We start from the raw sequence: 18276 nt of genomic DNA, 5'->3' as shown, positions 1-18276 counted from the left end.
AAAGGTCATTAACCCTTCGAGCCTGCGCAGTGGATTTTTTAGGTGAGACACAGCGTGCGCTGAACTGAGCCCACCCTTTAATCCCGAGGTTCAACTGCCGGGGCCGAGTGAAGCTCGGACAGTAGCAGCGAGGTCCTTGGGACGTAGGTTTTGTTTAGAGTGACCTTCTCTTAGATGGATGGCCTTACAGGGCTGACGAGCTCCATCTGCCCGGAGCACTTCCCTGACCGGGAATCGAACCCGGGCCGCGGCGGTGAGAGCGCCGCATCCTAACCACTAGACTATTCCACTCAAAAATATAAGGTATGCACAGATTTGTTTGTTTGCTTCATGAATTCATTCTTCAGTGTTCCCAGCACTCTTAGTAACGATAACCCACAAACTCACTTCTGCTAAAGAGTTCAACTTCCTTCTATGACATCATTCTAATACAACCCTCAGCTTTGTAGGAACAAGTGAGAAAGGCATTTCACGGCAACACAAAGTGAAACTGTTTGCAGCTTTCAGAAATCAGCTGAAATAAATTAGAATAAGTGATCTTGAAATCAAGTATATAAGCTAAGATGGAAGATCTGACTGAGACAAGAATTCTTTCACATATCTACCTTAGTAAAAGAAGAGAAGCTGTATTTCCCACCATTTTCTTCACTGTTCACTAACTAAACTCTGGAATCCAAGCTTGTGTTTAAATTCACCATTAAAAGAAGTAGACTTGATAGCTGCTCACCTGATCGAGCAGTATTTACATAGGACATACCAATGCATAAGCAATGCCAATTAGCACTTAGTGCAGCTACAGTTACAGAGCTGTATTTCCTTACAGCATTCCAAGCCTCCTTTGTTGCTGGCAGGTAATCATATTTGCCCAGAGCTATTTCTACCGCCAACACCTCCCCTGCAACACAAATAACTGACTCAAAGCACAAAAGGAAGTTATTTTAAAAAAAAGAATGTTCCTGAAGTTTTGCTGAAAACAGGAAGCCTAGTGTCCTTTATATTTGCACACTTATCCCTTCAGCTTCTTAATCATTCCTCTGTGATTTTCCCCACCTTTCAGGTTAAAAGAAAAAAAAAATCCCCAACAAACCAAAACCACAAAATCTTAACACTTTTCTCTAGGAGTCCATGAGCCTTCTCTTAGTAGGGTTAGCAATGTCATCAACAAGAAATCTGAGAATTTAAAAATAAAACATGGGAATAACATTTAAAAATAAAACATGAGAATTTTGAAAGTTGCAAAAGAGTTGATTTTGGCTTTGTTTTGTTTGTTTTTTAAAAAGGCATTCGTGCATGATATCTCAGAAGAAAAGTTAAAAGAAATGGTTGTTAAATTGGGATGTACAAGGGGACCCCTGGTGGTCTAGTGGTTAGGATGCAGCACTCTCACTGCTGCGGCCCGGGTTCGATTCCCGGTCAGGGAAAAAGTCCCCCCGGGCAGATGGAGCTCGTCAGCCTTGTAAGGCAATCCATCTAAGAGAAGGTCACTCTAAACAAACCTGCGTTCTGAGGCCCTCACTGCCACTGTCCAAGCTTGCTCGGCCCCGGCAGATGAACCTCAGGATTAAAGGGTGGGCTCAGTTCAGCGCACGCTGGGTCTCACCTAAAAAATCCACTGCGCAGGCTCGAAGGGTTAATGACCTTTCCCAAATCTTCGCTCGCGAAGACTGGCCATACATACTGGGGGGGGAGGAGATTAAAAAAAACAAGGCATACTAAAATCAAGAAACAGAAGAAGGATGTGCTTGACAAATTGGTCTGAGAATAGGAATTGGTAGTAAGATAGTGTAATGGCAATTTTCTTCATTCTTTAAGCCTAGCAACAATGCAGGATTTTTTTGAAATCACTTTGGTTATACATCCACGGAACACCCCAAATCCAGTTTTCTTTTTACCAATTTTAATACCACTAATCACCAGCAGTTTAAATGCTTCTATTAACTTGTTAACTTGGAAAAGGACTGACATAATTATTACTGTTCATCTAATCTAAACGTATCTAGGGAAAAGATGAATACATTCAACATTGTTATGTGAATACTGTAGAAGTAGTATTTCAGTGGAAGTGATGCCAGAACTATGATATAATGCTTTACATCCTGTTCTCCTACTGTTTGCCTGAGACCAGGTCTCAATACTGAGTTCAACATAGTAGGAAGCTGGTATCTGAACTAAACAACTAGACTGGAAGTTTTATTAGCAATAATCTGATCACTTATGTTTCTAAACTGTCTGTCAGAACTCCTCCTCCAGCTACTTCCAGTTTTTTTCTACCTACACATAAGTTATTGCACACATTCCTCTGAATATGGTCACAGTTTAGTTGCCTATACTTTCTGATCTTGAAGTACACACTGTACATACTGAAGTACATAGCTGTACCATCAGTCTCCAGATGTACCACAGTGCTTTCAGTATATAGATGGGCTTAGACTTCCTTGAAACCTGGATTTCCAGGGAACAACTTTTTTTCTTTATCTCCTCTCATGTTCAAATACCACAACTGATTTATGGCAGAAGGTGCAAGCTGCCAGTTCTCAGATTTACCTTGGCACGATGCTTGGATCCATCAATACATACACGTTTGATCTGACACAGTCATGACTTAACACTAGTTCTTGCTGTCATGTTTACAGATAAAGCAGTTGTGGAAACAGATTCCACATCTAGAGAGAGTAGAAGTCTTCAGTATTGCAGTTTTCTCTTTTGGAGAGCTTTATATAGTAAAGAATGTGTGTGCACTTCGGTATAAAGTGCAGAATGCTTCAAACAAACAAGACTTAGTAACAGTATTTTGCCTTGTTGTAAAATCCATCTGACTGCCTTAAAAACCTTTTATTTTTTCTGCCACAGTGACAGTACTAAACCTCTTGGGTCAGACAACTGTGACAATCAGAATCAAAAAGCCTCACCAAATTCAAACTTGCAGAAACACTACAGTACAATTCCCTGTCTTGAGACTACCTATTTGAAACCAGCATGTAATCTACAAGTGTTCAAAGTTATCACTTAAAGAGCACTTGCCAAATACTTCTGCAAAACTGTATTTACTGCTTTTAGCATAACTCCCCTCTCATCTTCAAAAGCAAGGTATTTTCTACTTAAGAGTTCTAGATATTTAAGGTGTGATAAAAAAAGCAGCACATTCCCCACATTAGTTAGAATCAGTTAGAATCAAGCCACAGCATCTAGCTCTCTGGGGACTGTCAGTCTCTAAAATATGTCCAATAATCAGTAATGACTGGGTTATATTTTTTAATCAACACATTAACTATAGCCTGAAAAGGCTAATGACAAGAGTCACCCAAAAATAATACCAATGCAGTGACGTAGGTAGGGAACACTTCTTTGAACCGCCAAATACAATTTAGAGCATTCATTTTTAAAAAGTAGTTTTAAAGATGTTATAGGCTATAACACCGATTAGGGAATTTTAATTCCCCCTGCCGCCATTGTAGGAAAGATGGAGTTTGAATGGAAAGGGGGAAGGGAGTCAATTACCTTTACAAAAGATCTAGCCGGGATTCCTAGCTAATGGCCCATTGAAGGCTGGAGTGAGGGGGGGAGGAGTTTGAGATTTTTTTTTTTTGGACTACTGGCCCGGCTCATGCAGGGAAAGGGGGGGGGGAGGAGAAGGCAGTTTTGCTGAGTTCTCTCTCTGGGATGGAGATGGGTTTTTTTGTGGGGGTATTTTTGGAAAAAAGGCCTGGAAGCCAGTCTTTCTGGCTTTTCATCCTGGTGAGGCCTGACCACCGGCCTCGGTCGGCTCGCACGCTGCCTCGTGACTCCAGCCGGGACCTACTGGGTTTTCATCGGAGAGTTGCGTGCCCACTGGGAGAAAAAGAGAAGCCTTGAGACACCGTCATCTGAGGACAACAGTGAGTTCCGAGGGGGGTGGACTGTTTTCCTTTCCCCTTTCTTCCATTGGGGGAAGGGTCTCCCTTTTCTTTTCGGCTTCTCCCACGACCCGAGACCACCCCCAGACCCTCCTCTCGCGCAGTGACCGCCAGAGCCCGACAGGGCCCCCTGCCGGCCACCACAGGGTACTGCAGGCTCTGCACCTCCAGTGATCCAACAGCGCCCTCTGCCAACCGGGATTGGAACTGCGCTAAAGACAGAGAAGTGTTCAGACTTCTTCTTTTGTTTGAAGGGGACTTCTGGGTACAGGACTATTGTCTAGTTTTTTTGTGTTCTGTTACTGTTCTTGCCAACATACATATATCTTTTAATAAAGGGTTGTTATTTCTTCTGTTTTTTCCACACTTCCTCGATTAAAGCCCCCTTAATTTTGAATTTACAGTTGCTGAGAGAGAGGATTTTGGTTTGTCTCATAACTCATCCTCTTTAGCAAACATTCCAGCCTCTTCAAACTGAGACAAAAGAGAATTAAATAAAATAATGGAAATATGAATGTAAAAAAGTAAGAAAAAAGTATACCAATGAAGGTGTAAGTTTTTCAAGTTTTCATTATTTTCCAAAAAGAATTCTGAAATGCAAATGAAAGCCAGACAAATACACCATACTGCTTAACAAGGCTGTATTTGCCATACTTTGGTAAAGTCTGCTTGGTAACTGAGAACATGCCTGATTTACCCCACCAAGCACATCCTTCTCACCTCGGCTATTCAGCAGTTTGCAGGAAGTGTCAGAGAAAGGATGAGGAAATCATAGTAAGCTCTGTCTCACAGTGTTCATATACTTTGAAACTTTTATGCAATTAGGTTATTCACAACTGTGTAACAAATAGCGAATCAAACTACTTTTATCTATCTACTCCTACTTTTGGAGCAAAGGCTCATGAATTCTCTTCTACTTCAGTACTGACAATCTTGTATAAACCTGTCACGTCTCCTTCCAAAATACAACTAAAAAAGCAGCGTAACTTCCATTCCTTTGAGCTGAAAAGATTTTCATAGTACCTCTGCATGTTACTATATCAGTTCTTCTGCCTGACAATGCAAATGCATTGTATTTGTCAAAATTACTGTTATTGCATTGAACATGAGGCTGATGATAGTGAGTTTGTTATTACTTCCTTGAAAATAACATATCAAGGAGAGATCCACTGCCTCAAAGTGACAACCTGGAGGAGGATTCCACAAAGAAGGTTTCCTTAGTGACTGAGAAATGAATTGCATGAAGTCAAGAATGGCTGTAACAGCAGCACATGCACAACTCACATCATGCAGTACTGTCTGTCCTTCTTTCCTTCCCTCCTCATATGAAGCGTAACTTTTAGTGTGAAAACATGCCAGCTGTAAAGTAACCAGCTCTCCTGGACTTCTCTCTATGGCCATATTTCATGGGACTCTTTCAAGTAGATCCCTAATGTCAAAGCCCGCTCTCCTGAACTCCAGGGTTGAGATCCTGCTATTTACCCAGTTCCCTCCAGGATCCTGTATTCAATCATCCCATGGTCACTGGAGGAAAGGCTGCCCCTGACCTTCACATCTCACATGTCTGTATGTATGAAGTCCAGCAGGAGTGGACTTCCCTGTCAGCTCCTTTATCACCTGGGTCAGGAATGCACACCAGAAGCCTTCTAGACTGCTTTTGCCTTGCTGAGTTGTCCCTCCAGCAGGTATCAGGTGGTGAAGTCTCTCAGGAGGACCAGGGTCTGTGAATATGAGGCTCCTTCCAATTATCTGAGGGAGACCTCATCTTCTTCCTGATCAGGTGGCTTGCAGCAGACACCCAAAACAGCTTTTCCCACATTGGTCTGCCTGCTAACCCTGATTCATATGCTCCTAGGTGACTCCACAGCAAAGCTCCATGCATTCTCACTGCTCTCCCACATAAAGGACAACTTCCCCCTGTGCTGTCCAGCTGGTTCTTCCTGAAGAGCCTGTACTCATGCACCACAGCACTGCAGCCCTATGAGCTGTCCTATCACTTATGCATGATCCCAACAAGATCCTAGCCCTGAAACTGAGTGCAGACCTCAAATTCCTCCCATTTGTTCCCATACTATGAGTGTTAATGTATGGGCATTCTAGAGTGGCACTCAGTCATGACAATGATTTAGAAAAAATCTGTGAGATCTTCCCCCATAATGCACATGGAAAAAATCCAAAGGCATGTAAGCAGCACTGTTTGATCAATTTGAATTCCAGATACATCATCTGGTCTTCTATTAACAAGCTCAAGATCAACTAGAGGCAGTCGAAAGCATGTGACCTGCTCCAGTCGAGTGCTTTGTATATTCCTGGAACCAGGTTTCACCCAAATGCAGCAACTGCTTTTGAAGATAACCACATCACTTCTGTGTGCAGGTAAAACATATTTATCTTTCCACTATATTCACCCAATTGAATTCAATTAATAGGTCACTCTGGTTTCTGCAATTTAAGTTAAAACTGCAAGAATTCTAAAAAACTACAGAAAAGGGCATAAAACCTCTTAGTTCTAAGATGCTGAAGAAACCAATCTGAAATACTCAAATTCCTGTCTACACATATTACTTCCTCTTCTTTAAAGGTGAAACATATTCTGGTAGTGCTCTTCCCCTACTGTATCAGCCTACACTCAGCTTTCAGAATTGTTCCTTAGGTAATATTTAATTTCAGTTTTTCCCCAAGATGTAAACGTTAATCACAAAATAGAAACGTAATTGCTTTTAAAAAAGTAAACACATTGACCACAGTTATACCGTGTTAAATGTGAAAATCAGATCACTTAACAGAGCTGCAAGTATGCTTAGTGAAACACAGCTGTTCAATGCAAAGTCACATTTATCACTTTGTTTTAATGGCTACCAGAGACAAACAACTTCTTAAAAAAAAATATACATTAATATTAGTTTTTCATTTCAATCCTTAATAGTCTCCTTCTTGCTGATTTAAGAATAGTGTACAATAAAATTAATTCTTTCTTCTGTTGAACAGATTGAAAAAAAAAAAAGCTGAAGTTTGAAATCAATGGAGCTAAAGAAAATGGCTGCCAAAGTAAGAAAACTGCTACAGGCATCCAGTGAGGCAAGACAAGGATGAACTCTAAAGGGAAAAAGAAGACTCAAATTAATATTATTTTGTGTTTTAAACCCCAATAATTTTGGAAAAAAAATAAGACTGGGCAATAGCTTGTTCAGAAATTCTGACAAAGCAAGCATAAGCACTTGCTCTCAAGAGTCACATTACTAATGTAAAAGCCCAAAGGGGAATGCTTGCGCTGCTCAGACATTATCCGTGCCAGGAAGGGTCCAGGGACAATTCCAGCGCAGACCTCAGCTCCCAGCAGGAGATGCCATACAGAGAGTCTTGAGCCTTATTCCTACCAGACCTCGGGGACACACCCCGACTGCTCAGAGTCTACATGCTTAATCACAGGAGTCCCTGCTCAGCATCTGCAAGGGAACGCATTTGAGAGTGCAGGCTATTTCCTGAGCAAGCAGCCACCCATCCCCTTCCAACCACAACCAGCCTTCCCCGGCTGCCAGAGCACAGGCTGAAGGAGAACACTGGGGGTGGGTAAGCGCTGCCATTACCCACCACAGAGCTGGACTTTTGCCCTCCGACACAGCTGCCCCTCTGCCCCTTACTCCTTAGGCTGGGATGGGCTGTGAACAAGTGTGGGAAGCGGCATTCAGTTGGCTCAAGCAGCTGTTGTCGGCATCCTCCCAGAAAAAACAACGGACTGGAGAGAAGCCGATCAAACACCACCGTCGGTCTGCTCCGGCTTAAATGAAGTCAGGAATTCAGTGCTTGGATCCCCTCCTCCATCTCCCTCAAGCGAAACAGAGCAATAAACATGCCAATGTGACAGCTTTTTTTCTTGCCATCCAACACTGAAAGCAACAAGAACATTTTAATCCATCAAAAATGGCCCTGAGATTCAGCACGTGGTGAACTACTCACAAACAGATTTTTAAGCTCACCTTAGAGATCACTACATTTTCAGACAGACACAGTCTATTGCTCTAAGTATTTTCACCAGTAAATTAAATGGAAAATTGAAAAACAGCCAAACAGCACACAGGCTGCAAAGTAGCAAATGCTGAGCTAGTAACTTCAGACTTAACATCAGATTTGTCACCCATAATGACAAGCATGTACTGATTCCTTTTACAAAACTTTGATACTGAAAGTCAAATCTGTAGCTTTAAATTTGTAATATAACAATACTGATAAAAATAACATAATAGAGGAACTGCCTTAAAGAAGCAACAAAAGTAAATTTTAGAAGAAACTTTTATGTTACACAGAAACTTATTTTGCCATTTCACCGAACATTTAAACTTGAACATAGTGAAAATATGCAACTGTAACCTCGGAAATATTATTTACCTTTTTAAATGTCACTAACGCAGCTCCACATGCCAGCTACTACACATCAACTCTCCACCTTTTGGAAAGAATCATTATAAACTGGGTAGAGTCCTTTCTTATTAACAGCATGCTTATATAAACCAAAATAAAGCAGATCTTGCATCTGTAATGCTGAACTTCAGCAAAGCATCAACTTCTGAAGATGGAAAGTCCAGGACAAGCATCCTGAGCCTGAGGGGGTCTTCCACAGTCATAAAAGACACATCAGGAGAGTGCTGCCGACAGACGAAGTCCTGTCCTTCGCCATAACCACATTCCTCCTACACACAACTGGGAAGGACCTCCTGCACCAGTCAGTTCTGGGAATCGATTTTCCTAAGCACTAATATATTGATGCAGCAGGCTGAGCCAGATTTCAGAAGCTGCCCATACTTCTTTGTCAGATGGGTATGACTGAGCAACCACACATCCAAACACAAATTTAATCTAAAATGGCAACCAGTAATGTTCTTCTGAGTTGCCAGTGGAGCAATGACTGGACAAAAGCATAACATCCAATGAAATAATTTATTGTTATTGGTTTTGCCTACATTTTCCCTTCTTAGGGCGACCTTTCTACAAAAACTTAATCTGAGCCTAAGGTAATATGCATCAAGAGAGACAGTCCAAACTGTCTGTAAGTTGAAAAGCTGTAAAAAAATAGCAAACCCACTTGCTTCAAATATTTTGAAACAGGAAAGGGAGTATTTTATTTCATTGAAAAAAAATTTGTTAAAAAAACCAAAAACAGGGCACAAAAATGCAGAAAACTGTTCTTCAGTCTCAAGAACTTTTGCATTCAAGGACGCTGGATAGCAGTGGGAGATATGAGTGCTCACGAGGCAAGGACAACTAAAGTTTTAGAAATTACTTATTTCCTCTGCTATTCTCAAATTAATCTTGAGTGTTCAAAAGGATCATTTCACATGGAAAAAATGCTTTGACAAGCTCTTGCTTTTGAAAGTACTTTCACAAAAAGGTTCAGTATAAACGTGAGATTTCACCTATGATTTAGCAGTTCTTCCTCCCACCGCTCACAGTGCCTTCTGATATACAAACAAGATGCAAACCATTTCCAGCAAAGTCAGAAACTGGATAAATCCTATTAAAAAAAAAATCACAAGTTTTTTTCAGGCTTCTGTTGCTATCTGTAGATCTACTGTCCTTCTACCATGTGCTAGAGCTTATACAACATAGATAGCACAGCTGGCCTTGGTAAATTAGCTCAAAGCTATATCAATTGATAGATGGGCTGCACATGATGTACAGTCTCAAATGCAGTCAAACACACAGCTTACTCAAAATTAAAGCAAGTTTTCCCCTTTTGTACAGATAACATACGATTGTCATAAGAGTTGGAGTGCCTGATAAGGCATTATTTATGAACGCTGGACACCACCCTTCAGATTTCAAAAGCATTAGCAAAGAATGTTGAGTAAATCAAATAAAAATCTTGGGATTTTAATGCCAAATTTTGTCCATATTTATAATCTTGATGAAATCACTAAGCACAAGAAAAGAGTCTGACTACTGTAAAATCTACTAAAGACACAGATCTACTAAGATCACAAGTATTCTGTGAAAATTAGTTCAGTTCTCCAACCGTGCTAGAGGGGATAAAGAACAAAGGCTAGTTTGTGCTTACACCTATTTAAGCACTCAGTTACCTCTAGAGAAGTAGAGCATGGAAGACTTAATGACTGTTTTGTGACAGTTTCTCAGAGCAGGTCTCTCTTTTTTCTTAAGTAGTATGGTAAAAGCTGCTTGCAAAACACAGTAATGACAGGCCTACTAAAATGCTCAGATTGCAAGTTGTAACTTCATGAATTCCAAGCTGATATCTATGGACAGATATTCCAGAAAGCAAGGATATTTCCAATAATTCAAGCAGCACAGGACAAGGTTACAAACACCCTGTCAGCAAAGATATAGCTAGTTTTCTTCACCGCACTCAACACTCGCCTAGCATGATAAGCGGATCCCAACACCCACCTTAGCCATCTGTTCGCAAAAAGAAGGGCTGCTGGCGAAGATGCTCGCAGGATGTACCGTACCCCGCCTAAGGGGCACCCGCCGAGCGGCTCCGAGCGCGGCCGCCGCAGGGAGGGGCCGGCGGGGCTCGGTGCGGAGCCGAGACAAAGCGGGGAGCCCGGTCCTGCCGCCGTCCCCGCCCCGCGGGCTCCGCGCCGGGACCGAGCCCCTCGCCTTTGTCCGCCGCCCCCTCCCGCGGCACTGCCCCGCCTCAGCCCCGCCGCCCCAGCATTGCCGGCCGGGGGGCTCCGCGAACGGGGAAGGCGGTGCCCGGGCCCGGCTCCCGCCGTCGCCACCACCACCCGATAACGCCCCGCCACAGCACAGGGGCGCGGCCCAGCCCGCCTCGCCCCGGGCGCCCGCCGCTGCCCCTCACCTTCCAGCCCCTCCATGGCGCGCCCCGACCGCCGGCTCGGAATCGGGCTCCGGCTCCGCTCCGACCGCCGCTGCTGTGGCAACGCCGCCTCCCGGCCCTGCAACAACCGCCGCTCTCATTGGCCGCGCGGCCCCGCACAGCCACAGCCCCGGGGCGGCCTCTCCCCGCCCCGACCTCCAGCTCTGCTCTGCTCCCCACCCCACCCCACCCGCGCGGGAACCCGCCGCCCTTTCGCAGCCGCCCGGCGAAGGGAATCCCACGCCCCGCTGCGCCCTGCCGGGCCCAGGTGGTGTCACCCGCCCTCAGGCTGCGCCCTGGTCGGGTGTTCCCAAGGGAGCAGGGCACCGGATCTGGGCATCTCCCTGTAAAACACAGGCTTATCCTGGCTCTGGTGCGATCTGACGTGTCCTGTAGCCCATATGTCGAGGTTATGCTGTGATCGGGATCTTCTTCCAAGAGCAGCGCTTGTACATGAATCACAGAATGGTTCGGGTGGAAGGGACCGGTGGAGATCATCCAGTCCAATCTCCCAGCAAGGCAGGGTCACCTAGAGCAGGTTACACAGAGAGGTATCCGAGTGGGTTTTGAATGTCTCCACAGAGGGAGGCTCCACGACGTCCCCGGACACTAAATTGAAGCATACAAAGAGCAATGACCGTGCGGTCGACAAAGCATCTGAGCTTTCTCTGTGTGGACACCGGCGGCAGCTGGGATGGTTCCAGGGACTCTGCACCCTCTGCACCCGAACAGACGGGTGCTGAGGTGTGGCCGTAATGGGTGTCCCCTTGCTTGTGAGAAAACCAGAACAATCACGGGAAAAAATACACAAAAAAGTGGTTTTCAGGTTCACATCCTGAAAATAGCTGCAGACAGTGGATTCCTTCACCCTTTCTTCTTCCTCTTATTTTCTTAACTGAAAGAGATGCTAATATAAAATTAGTGTCTTGAGGGGGAATCTCCTGCTACAGGATAACATTTGAGTAATAGACGTTTTTGGAAGATAGTGCTACTAAATTGCTGTTAGCTAAAGAATATGAATAATGCTTGATACATATTGAAATTCTTTTGTTCGTTTTACAAAACTTCTCCATATTTTTAGCAACAAAAGCATTTGAAGATTTTTTTCTTCAAGACATTATTTTATAACTAATTTTTAAGATCTTTCATTTGTCTTTCCTGTGGCAATATTCCATGAGCAAATCATAAAGTTTTTCTATAAAAAGTATAATAAATCTCATAGAAATTATTACTGTCTTGACAGGCACATGCAAATAATTTCTCTTCTTATGCTAGACAAGTTGGTTGATACAGATTTACTTGTCCATAGAGTCACAGTTACTGTCTGCAAATGCAACTCAAGGATAGCAAACCATATCCATAAAAACTACATTAAATTGGAGATTTTGAACATGTTGTCTTCCCTGCATTCCCTTGGCATGGAACAAATAGATCCAGATGTTGCATGCCAAACAGCCAGCGTGTAAATCATGATTAATATATGATTAAACCATCATTTGAGATCAAAAGCTGAATATATATGGTAATTCTAGCTGCAATTTTTCTAGTTAGTTTAGAACCATAGAAAAATACATTTCAGAGTTGCTTTTGATTTATAAAGTTTATGCTTATAAAATTACAGGCCAGGGCAGAAGCAACGAGTTTGCTACCAAGTTGCAGAGTTCTAAACTTTGCAAATGACCCATTAAATCTTTGACATAGAACTTGTATAAGCCCATAGCTAGCAAGCATTTGCTGTTTAACTAACCATTACAATAGTGTATCAGAAGTGCACTTCCTTTCATGGTATTTCCATATGTGGATTACAAATTCAAAACTAGAGGTGTAGGTGTTCTCAGTTTAGTGAAAGGTTTCATATTAGAGGTGCATTTAGTTTGGTTTGGTTTGTTGTTTCTCTTTGAAACTGGAGGTTACTTTTGTTAAAATCTGAGGCACGTGGTAACTTCAGCTCACCCACCTTTAAGTGTCTACAGTGAGGTGTTCACCTCTGACCTATCTGTCAGGTTTCCTAGTAGAGTCTATAGAGATTTGTCTCTGTAGTTGATTTAGGCTATGGGATTAAGGGTGCAATATGTCTGGCCAAATGTAACATCTGTTTCAGGATGAGAGATGAGTAAATAGTCAACACCTGCATCAGAGTAGGAGTCTACTGCAAAGATAAAAGGTTCTTCTGGCTCTTGTGGATGGTGTCTGAACATTTGTTGTGCAATTATGACTATGGACAGCATATCTTAAGGACTCTTGATGCTGAAAAGTTGCTGTCTTTTAATTGCAGTGTCCATATGGGGAACAAGGGACTCATCCTTCATGGTCATAGCCACTGTGCTACATGAATGCCTTCATAAATTTACCTTCATACTGAAAAAAACCCAAGCCTGTGTTTTTCTTCTGTAGACCTACTATGCCAAAGGCAAGTATGTTCTGCCATGACATTCCTATAACATTTAGGATTTTTTTTTCCAAACCATATGCTAAATTTATTAATTGCTAGTTTACACTGTGTATGCTTGTGCCAACATTTATTTCTGGCTTAAAATTTTTATTGTTTACCTCTTTGATCCATTTATATGGAATTAGCATGTATTCTGTTTTTAGTATTCTGCTTATGTTTGCCTAAACAAAGTAGAGCTCTTTTGAACTGTCCTCAAAAACTATGCTTTCTATTTCCATAGTCATCATGGTACCTCTTATTGTACCTTTTCCATGTTAGTTCATATTGCATATGTGATCACAACCTTAAACTGTCTCTGAGAGGGGATCTTACTGCATCACTTAGAGTTCTTTGCCTCTGCTGGGAATATTTCTATTAATACATCTTAGGTTACATTTGCTATGCTATGGTAAGCTTATAGGCACCCTTATATTTTTAGCTCCTATCCTTTATCACTTGTTTTGCAGAGGCAGCAGTGATGACAGAAATTTTAGCCTCTGAAAAGTAATGCAGTCCAAACTGCTTCTGTTTGGAGTCTTCAGTGTCTCTGAGGAGCAGCAAGAAAATGCGTCCCTAGATGCAGAAATCTTCCTCATCTCACACTTGTTTTAAACAATTGAAATACAAAAACTGGCATAGACATGACTATCCATGACCAAACCCCAGAAGGAACTCCAAAGAAAAGAGGTAAAAGCTAATCTGTGGTATGCTCAAACATTAAGCAGCGGTATAGATAATACTATAGAGATATACTATAATAATGCCTAATATTGACAGTTTCCAAAAAGACTCAGGTCTTTTTCTGCTGGCCAGTAAAAATACAGTTTTTCAGTTCTTGTTGGTTAAAAAGAGGAGTTTGCCCACAGAGTTAAGTTGGGAGTGATAAATTAGGAAAACCTATTTTCCTGTGGTTTGTGAGCATAGATAAAAGTTACAGATTAGTCTGGATCTTTGGCTGCATAAGTTAGCATTTTCAAAAGGGCCTAGAAACGTGGAACTGTGGTCTAAGATTTGCAAGGATCCTTCATTTGGGGCAGAAGTGTCATAAAAGGACTAAGTCCTGTGAAATTATCAGAATTTCATTAACATTTCAAATGCTCTCTTTCACTCTCTGAATCCCTGTCACGATGACTAAAATCTTTATAAAAATCAAAACCTTTCCACTATCTTTCATTTTAATAATGAACACTGGATAAAGAAGGATTTCCCAAAGCGGTATTTTAATTAATACATTTTGCACTATAACTAACTTCTGGGAATTCAGATACGCTTGCACAGGGGGACTTTAAAATTTAAATATTCCTAATAAGCTTTTTCTTACAGTTAATGCTAATTGAGGACTACAGACAAGAATGATTACTCTCCTACTATAATAATTCCTCAATTAAATTACTACAAGAATGCCTTTTGTTCTTTTGTGGGTTATAGTCACAATTTATATTCAGGATTGGAGTATTGTGATTTTGCTATCAATCTTTTTACCAAGTCCTTTTTTTCAGAACAGTTTTATAGTTTTGTTTGCTGTGGTACTCCTAAATTAGACAGAACAAGACCAGAAAGCACAATAAAAATTGGTAAGCAGTGCTGGAGTGAACAGTTTTTGGTCTCTCCAAACATAAATTGCTCAACTGATAAAGCTGAGTCTAAACTGGAAGTATGGGAGCAAATGAGTTACAATAATACACAAAAGACAAAGAAAACAATAGTTTAAATTCTAGGATGCTGTGCTGTTAGGTATAATTTCTCAATTCAAGAAGCCAGTAACAGAAGGAGGCCAGGGATTGTGACTTTGTCACTGGATGTAGCACCCCTGCTGTTCTCTTATTTCTGTATATTGGCTTTTGCAACCTGTATAACAGTCTCCATATGTTGGGATGCTAGTTTTTTACAGTTCTATTAGCAGGTTAGTTCTTAAAAAATGAGTGGGAAATTCAGAGTACAGAATATGTAAACCAAACAAGTTGACTTCTAGTAAATCCCCTGCACTGTTTGTGTTTAATTTCCAACATGCTTCCACTCTTCAGCTTGTTGGTTTAGGACACAACCTAATACATGGCACAAGCCAAAAGTGAGAGATTACTGCAGAACAAAGCAACGCTGAAAAGCTGATTTTGCAAAGCCATTTTATATGAGAGAGTTGCTCAAAGCACTTTATGTGTTTCTCTTCCCTAAATGCTCACTTAGAAGATGGACTTTGCTGGATAGGCTTGTAAGAACTGGGTGCATCTCTGTATGGTACAAACAAGTTGACCGCCCAGCTGGTGAAGTATTCTACTCTTCTGGAACTCTCTAAATGCCTTGCAGGGCAAATAAAATTAAAATTTTACATATGTACCATGATCTTGTCAATGGGACGAGGTTGTTTCACACTTTTAGGAATTTTTTTTAAATTAGGGAAATTAAAATGACGCTATAAATTAATCTATGTTTATATTGTAATTTGATAGTGTATTTCTCCACTATTCAGAGGAAAAGATCACAGTAAATCATAATAAGACTCGAATTTCTGTCTGAACTCAGATTTTGTTTCAGAATCAAATATTCTCAAGGAATAGAAAGAAAAGTTTCCTTCTTTATTTACCACCTAACATACTCAGCTTCCTGCCATTTTCTTTCTCAGAATGTGATCTTGTGATCCTTCTGTTCTTTGACAAAAATCTGGACAGATTATGCCGTGCATATCATCCCTTATTGTGTTGTGAGATATGACTAAATTTGCACGTTTGCAGTTCTTCTCTTTGGGAATACATAGCCATGGATATGCTGGTAAAAGTCCTTCTTAAAACAAATAATTTTTACCTAATAGTTTTGCAAAGAGAGAAAACATTTAAGTTTCATCTAGTTTTAGATGAACATTGTTTTGTCTAATCCAAGCGTCATTAAGTTGGATGTACTTTCCTTAAGTTAAACAAAGGGCCCAACCAGGCCTGTTCTAGTTGTAGCTGATCTCCCAGTGATTGTCTCTTAGTTTTTTCCTTCCAAAGCCATAACCTCACTCCATATGCCTTTGCCCTTTCTCCCTCTATCTTTACTGGTAACAGTCGTACACGGCCATGAAGAGAATTTCCTCTGTCTCATCATGATTTGTGATTTTTTTTCCAAATGCCAGATATCTGCATGCCCCTTGTTGTTTTCCAATATTAAGGTATATCAGTGATTACATCTACTTAGAGTGTGGGATAAAAATTGACTCTTCAGCCTCTCTAACACCCAACTCAACAGGATATTGCAATAAATAGCTTTTTAGGTATAGATCAGTATACTGAAAGTTATCAACAAACTGAAAGTTACCATAGCAAATGTGGTGGCTGTCAGTCTGAGCTCCTCTGAGATGGCTTTCTCTGTATAAGTTGGCTTTTCTATGTAGTGAGATGTTTGGATAAAAAATTAATTTCATCATATGATACAACTCCACTAATCCTTCTAGCTTCATGTGAGTACTTATGGAAGAGTCTTCACACATTTGGCACATAGTAGATTGTAAAACATTATTCATGGTGATGAAGTTGCTCATGAGTGACTTTAATAATTACCATAAGTTTTAATATAAAGAACTAACAAAATGTTATTTTAATTTTTAATTTGTATTTGCCATCTGGTGAGAAGTTTTCTTTTCCACATCTTTATAAATACTCACCAAATATACACAGGCTCCAACAAGAAACACAGAAACAGGAGTCAGTGCTTTCACTTTGAGGAATGGGCCCATCACACTGATGGCATCATACTGGACTATATCAACAACTGGGCTGTGACATAGTTCCATTTTTAATCATAGAAATCAGAAATAGAGGGGACACATGCTATTTCTGAATAATTTACACAGTATATTCTTAAATACTTCATGCCATTCGATCAAACTGTAGAATTTAGAGGTGCAAAAATCTTTGATTATGTGATTCACTGGATAGTATTTGATTAGACATAGCTTCTCTTTGGTTCTCTTCTTTGGTTTACTGTGAAATTTCATATTGGTTTAAAGGATTTACATGCATTGGTCTCGTAACTGAAACTGAGTTAATGTTTCTGTTTTTATCCAACACACTTTGAACTCAGAGCCTGAATTAAGCTGATATTTGCTCAAAGATACTGAGTGTAGAAAAAACCAGTTTGGATATAGAATCTGTTACTTATGAAAATAATCGCCATGGACTATGGAAAGCTTTTGATCTCAAACTGTTACTGACACTAGCAGAGCAGGACAAGGAAGGTGGAAAAGAAATCACACAAAAAACCACAAGCAGAATGAAGAGTTGAAATTGTCCCGTGATTCTTACTCATAATCATCTTCCTCTTGCTTGAAGAAAGCTAAATACTTGCAAAATACAAACTTAAGTATGGGACTTTGGTTTTCATTTAATATTGGGTGTGAAGGAGATTTTGAGAAGACAGTATTCCACACTGATTATAACACTTTATGATGGGGGGTTTTGTGTGTTTCTTTTGTTTTCCTTATGCCATTTTCATGTTATTCCTGAGGAGTTTGTTGATTTTAAATGGGATTTAATTTTATTTTTTTAACAGATAATATATAAAATATGATTAAGAAAAAATGGGCAGGGCAAAATTCTTCAAATAAATAATTTTTATTTTGTATGTCTATACATCAATATCTCTTATGTGCTTCTTCTTAGTCTTTAACTCATGAACACATTTTAAGTGTTCAGTAGATTTTTATGTCCATTTGGGAAGGTCATTTAGATCATAAATGTATCAAGTGATGCTAAGTATTGTCAAAATGCAAAGGATTTAGTGAGAGATCAAACATAGGCAGTAATGAAAGAGAAAAAGAAGTGTTCTGCTAGCAGGCACTTCTGGTTTCCCCCCTCCTTATTGATTCCTTTCTTTGATTTTTCTTTAAATACTATAGGAGAACTGATTCTTTGAAAAGTCTAGTTAGAACTGAAAGGAGAAACAAGGAGATCAAACTGAGCTTCAACCCCAGTTTTGCATTTTCAAATACTCTTTTTGTGTGCATCTAACTGCCACTATGCCAGCAAAAACCTTTTATGGCTCTAGCATACTGACTGATTTGACTTCCTGAAAAATTTGCAATACAGTGTCCTCTTACCTGCATCTCTGTCTACCTTCCTCTGGTTCTAGGGACCACTTCGTTCAAT

The 18276-nt window shown here is 40.7% G+C and overlaps 1 protein-coding gene and 1 non-coding gene across 4 annotated transcripts in view; one reads left to right on the top strand and one right to left on the bottom strand.

Moving 5' to 3' along the window:
- Window positions 1-10870, bottom strand: part of ZC2HC1A (zinc finger C2HC-type containing 1A) — a 69076-nt gene extending 58206 nt beyond the window's left edge. The window contains exon 1 of one of the 3 annotated variants that reach the window (XR_001874318.1): window positions 10708-10870. Coding sequence is in view for 2 of the 3 variants with exons in the window: in XM_017812514.1 (XP_017668003.1) it covers window positions 10708-10723 (16 nt within the window). In the remaining variant the exon portion in view is untranslated. The remainder of the gene's footprint in view (window positions 1-10707) is intronic. The other 2 variants (XM_017812514.1, XM_017812513.1) reach the window with 2 other exon arrangements.
- Window positions 1350-1421, top strand: TRNAE-CUC. The gene has a single exon. It is a non-coding gene; the product is annotated as a tRNA-Glu (tRNA).
- Window positions 10871-18276: the final 7406 nt, after the last annotated feature.

Source organism: Lepidothrix coronata, unplaced genomic scaffold (genome assembly GCF_001604755.1).
Source record: "Lepidothrix coronata isolate B3197 unplaced genomic scaffold, Lepidothrix_coronata-1.0 Scaffold36, whole genome shotgun sequence".
Lineage (NCBI taxonomy): Eukaryota > Metazoa > Chordata > Aves > Passeriformes > Pipridae > Lepidothrix > Lepidothrix coronata.
The sequence above is the reverse complement of the archived record's forward strand: the minus strand, read 5'-3'. Positions and strand labels throughout refer to the sequence as shown.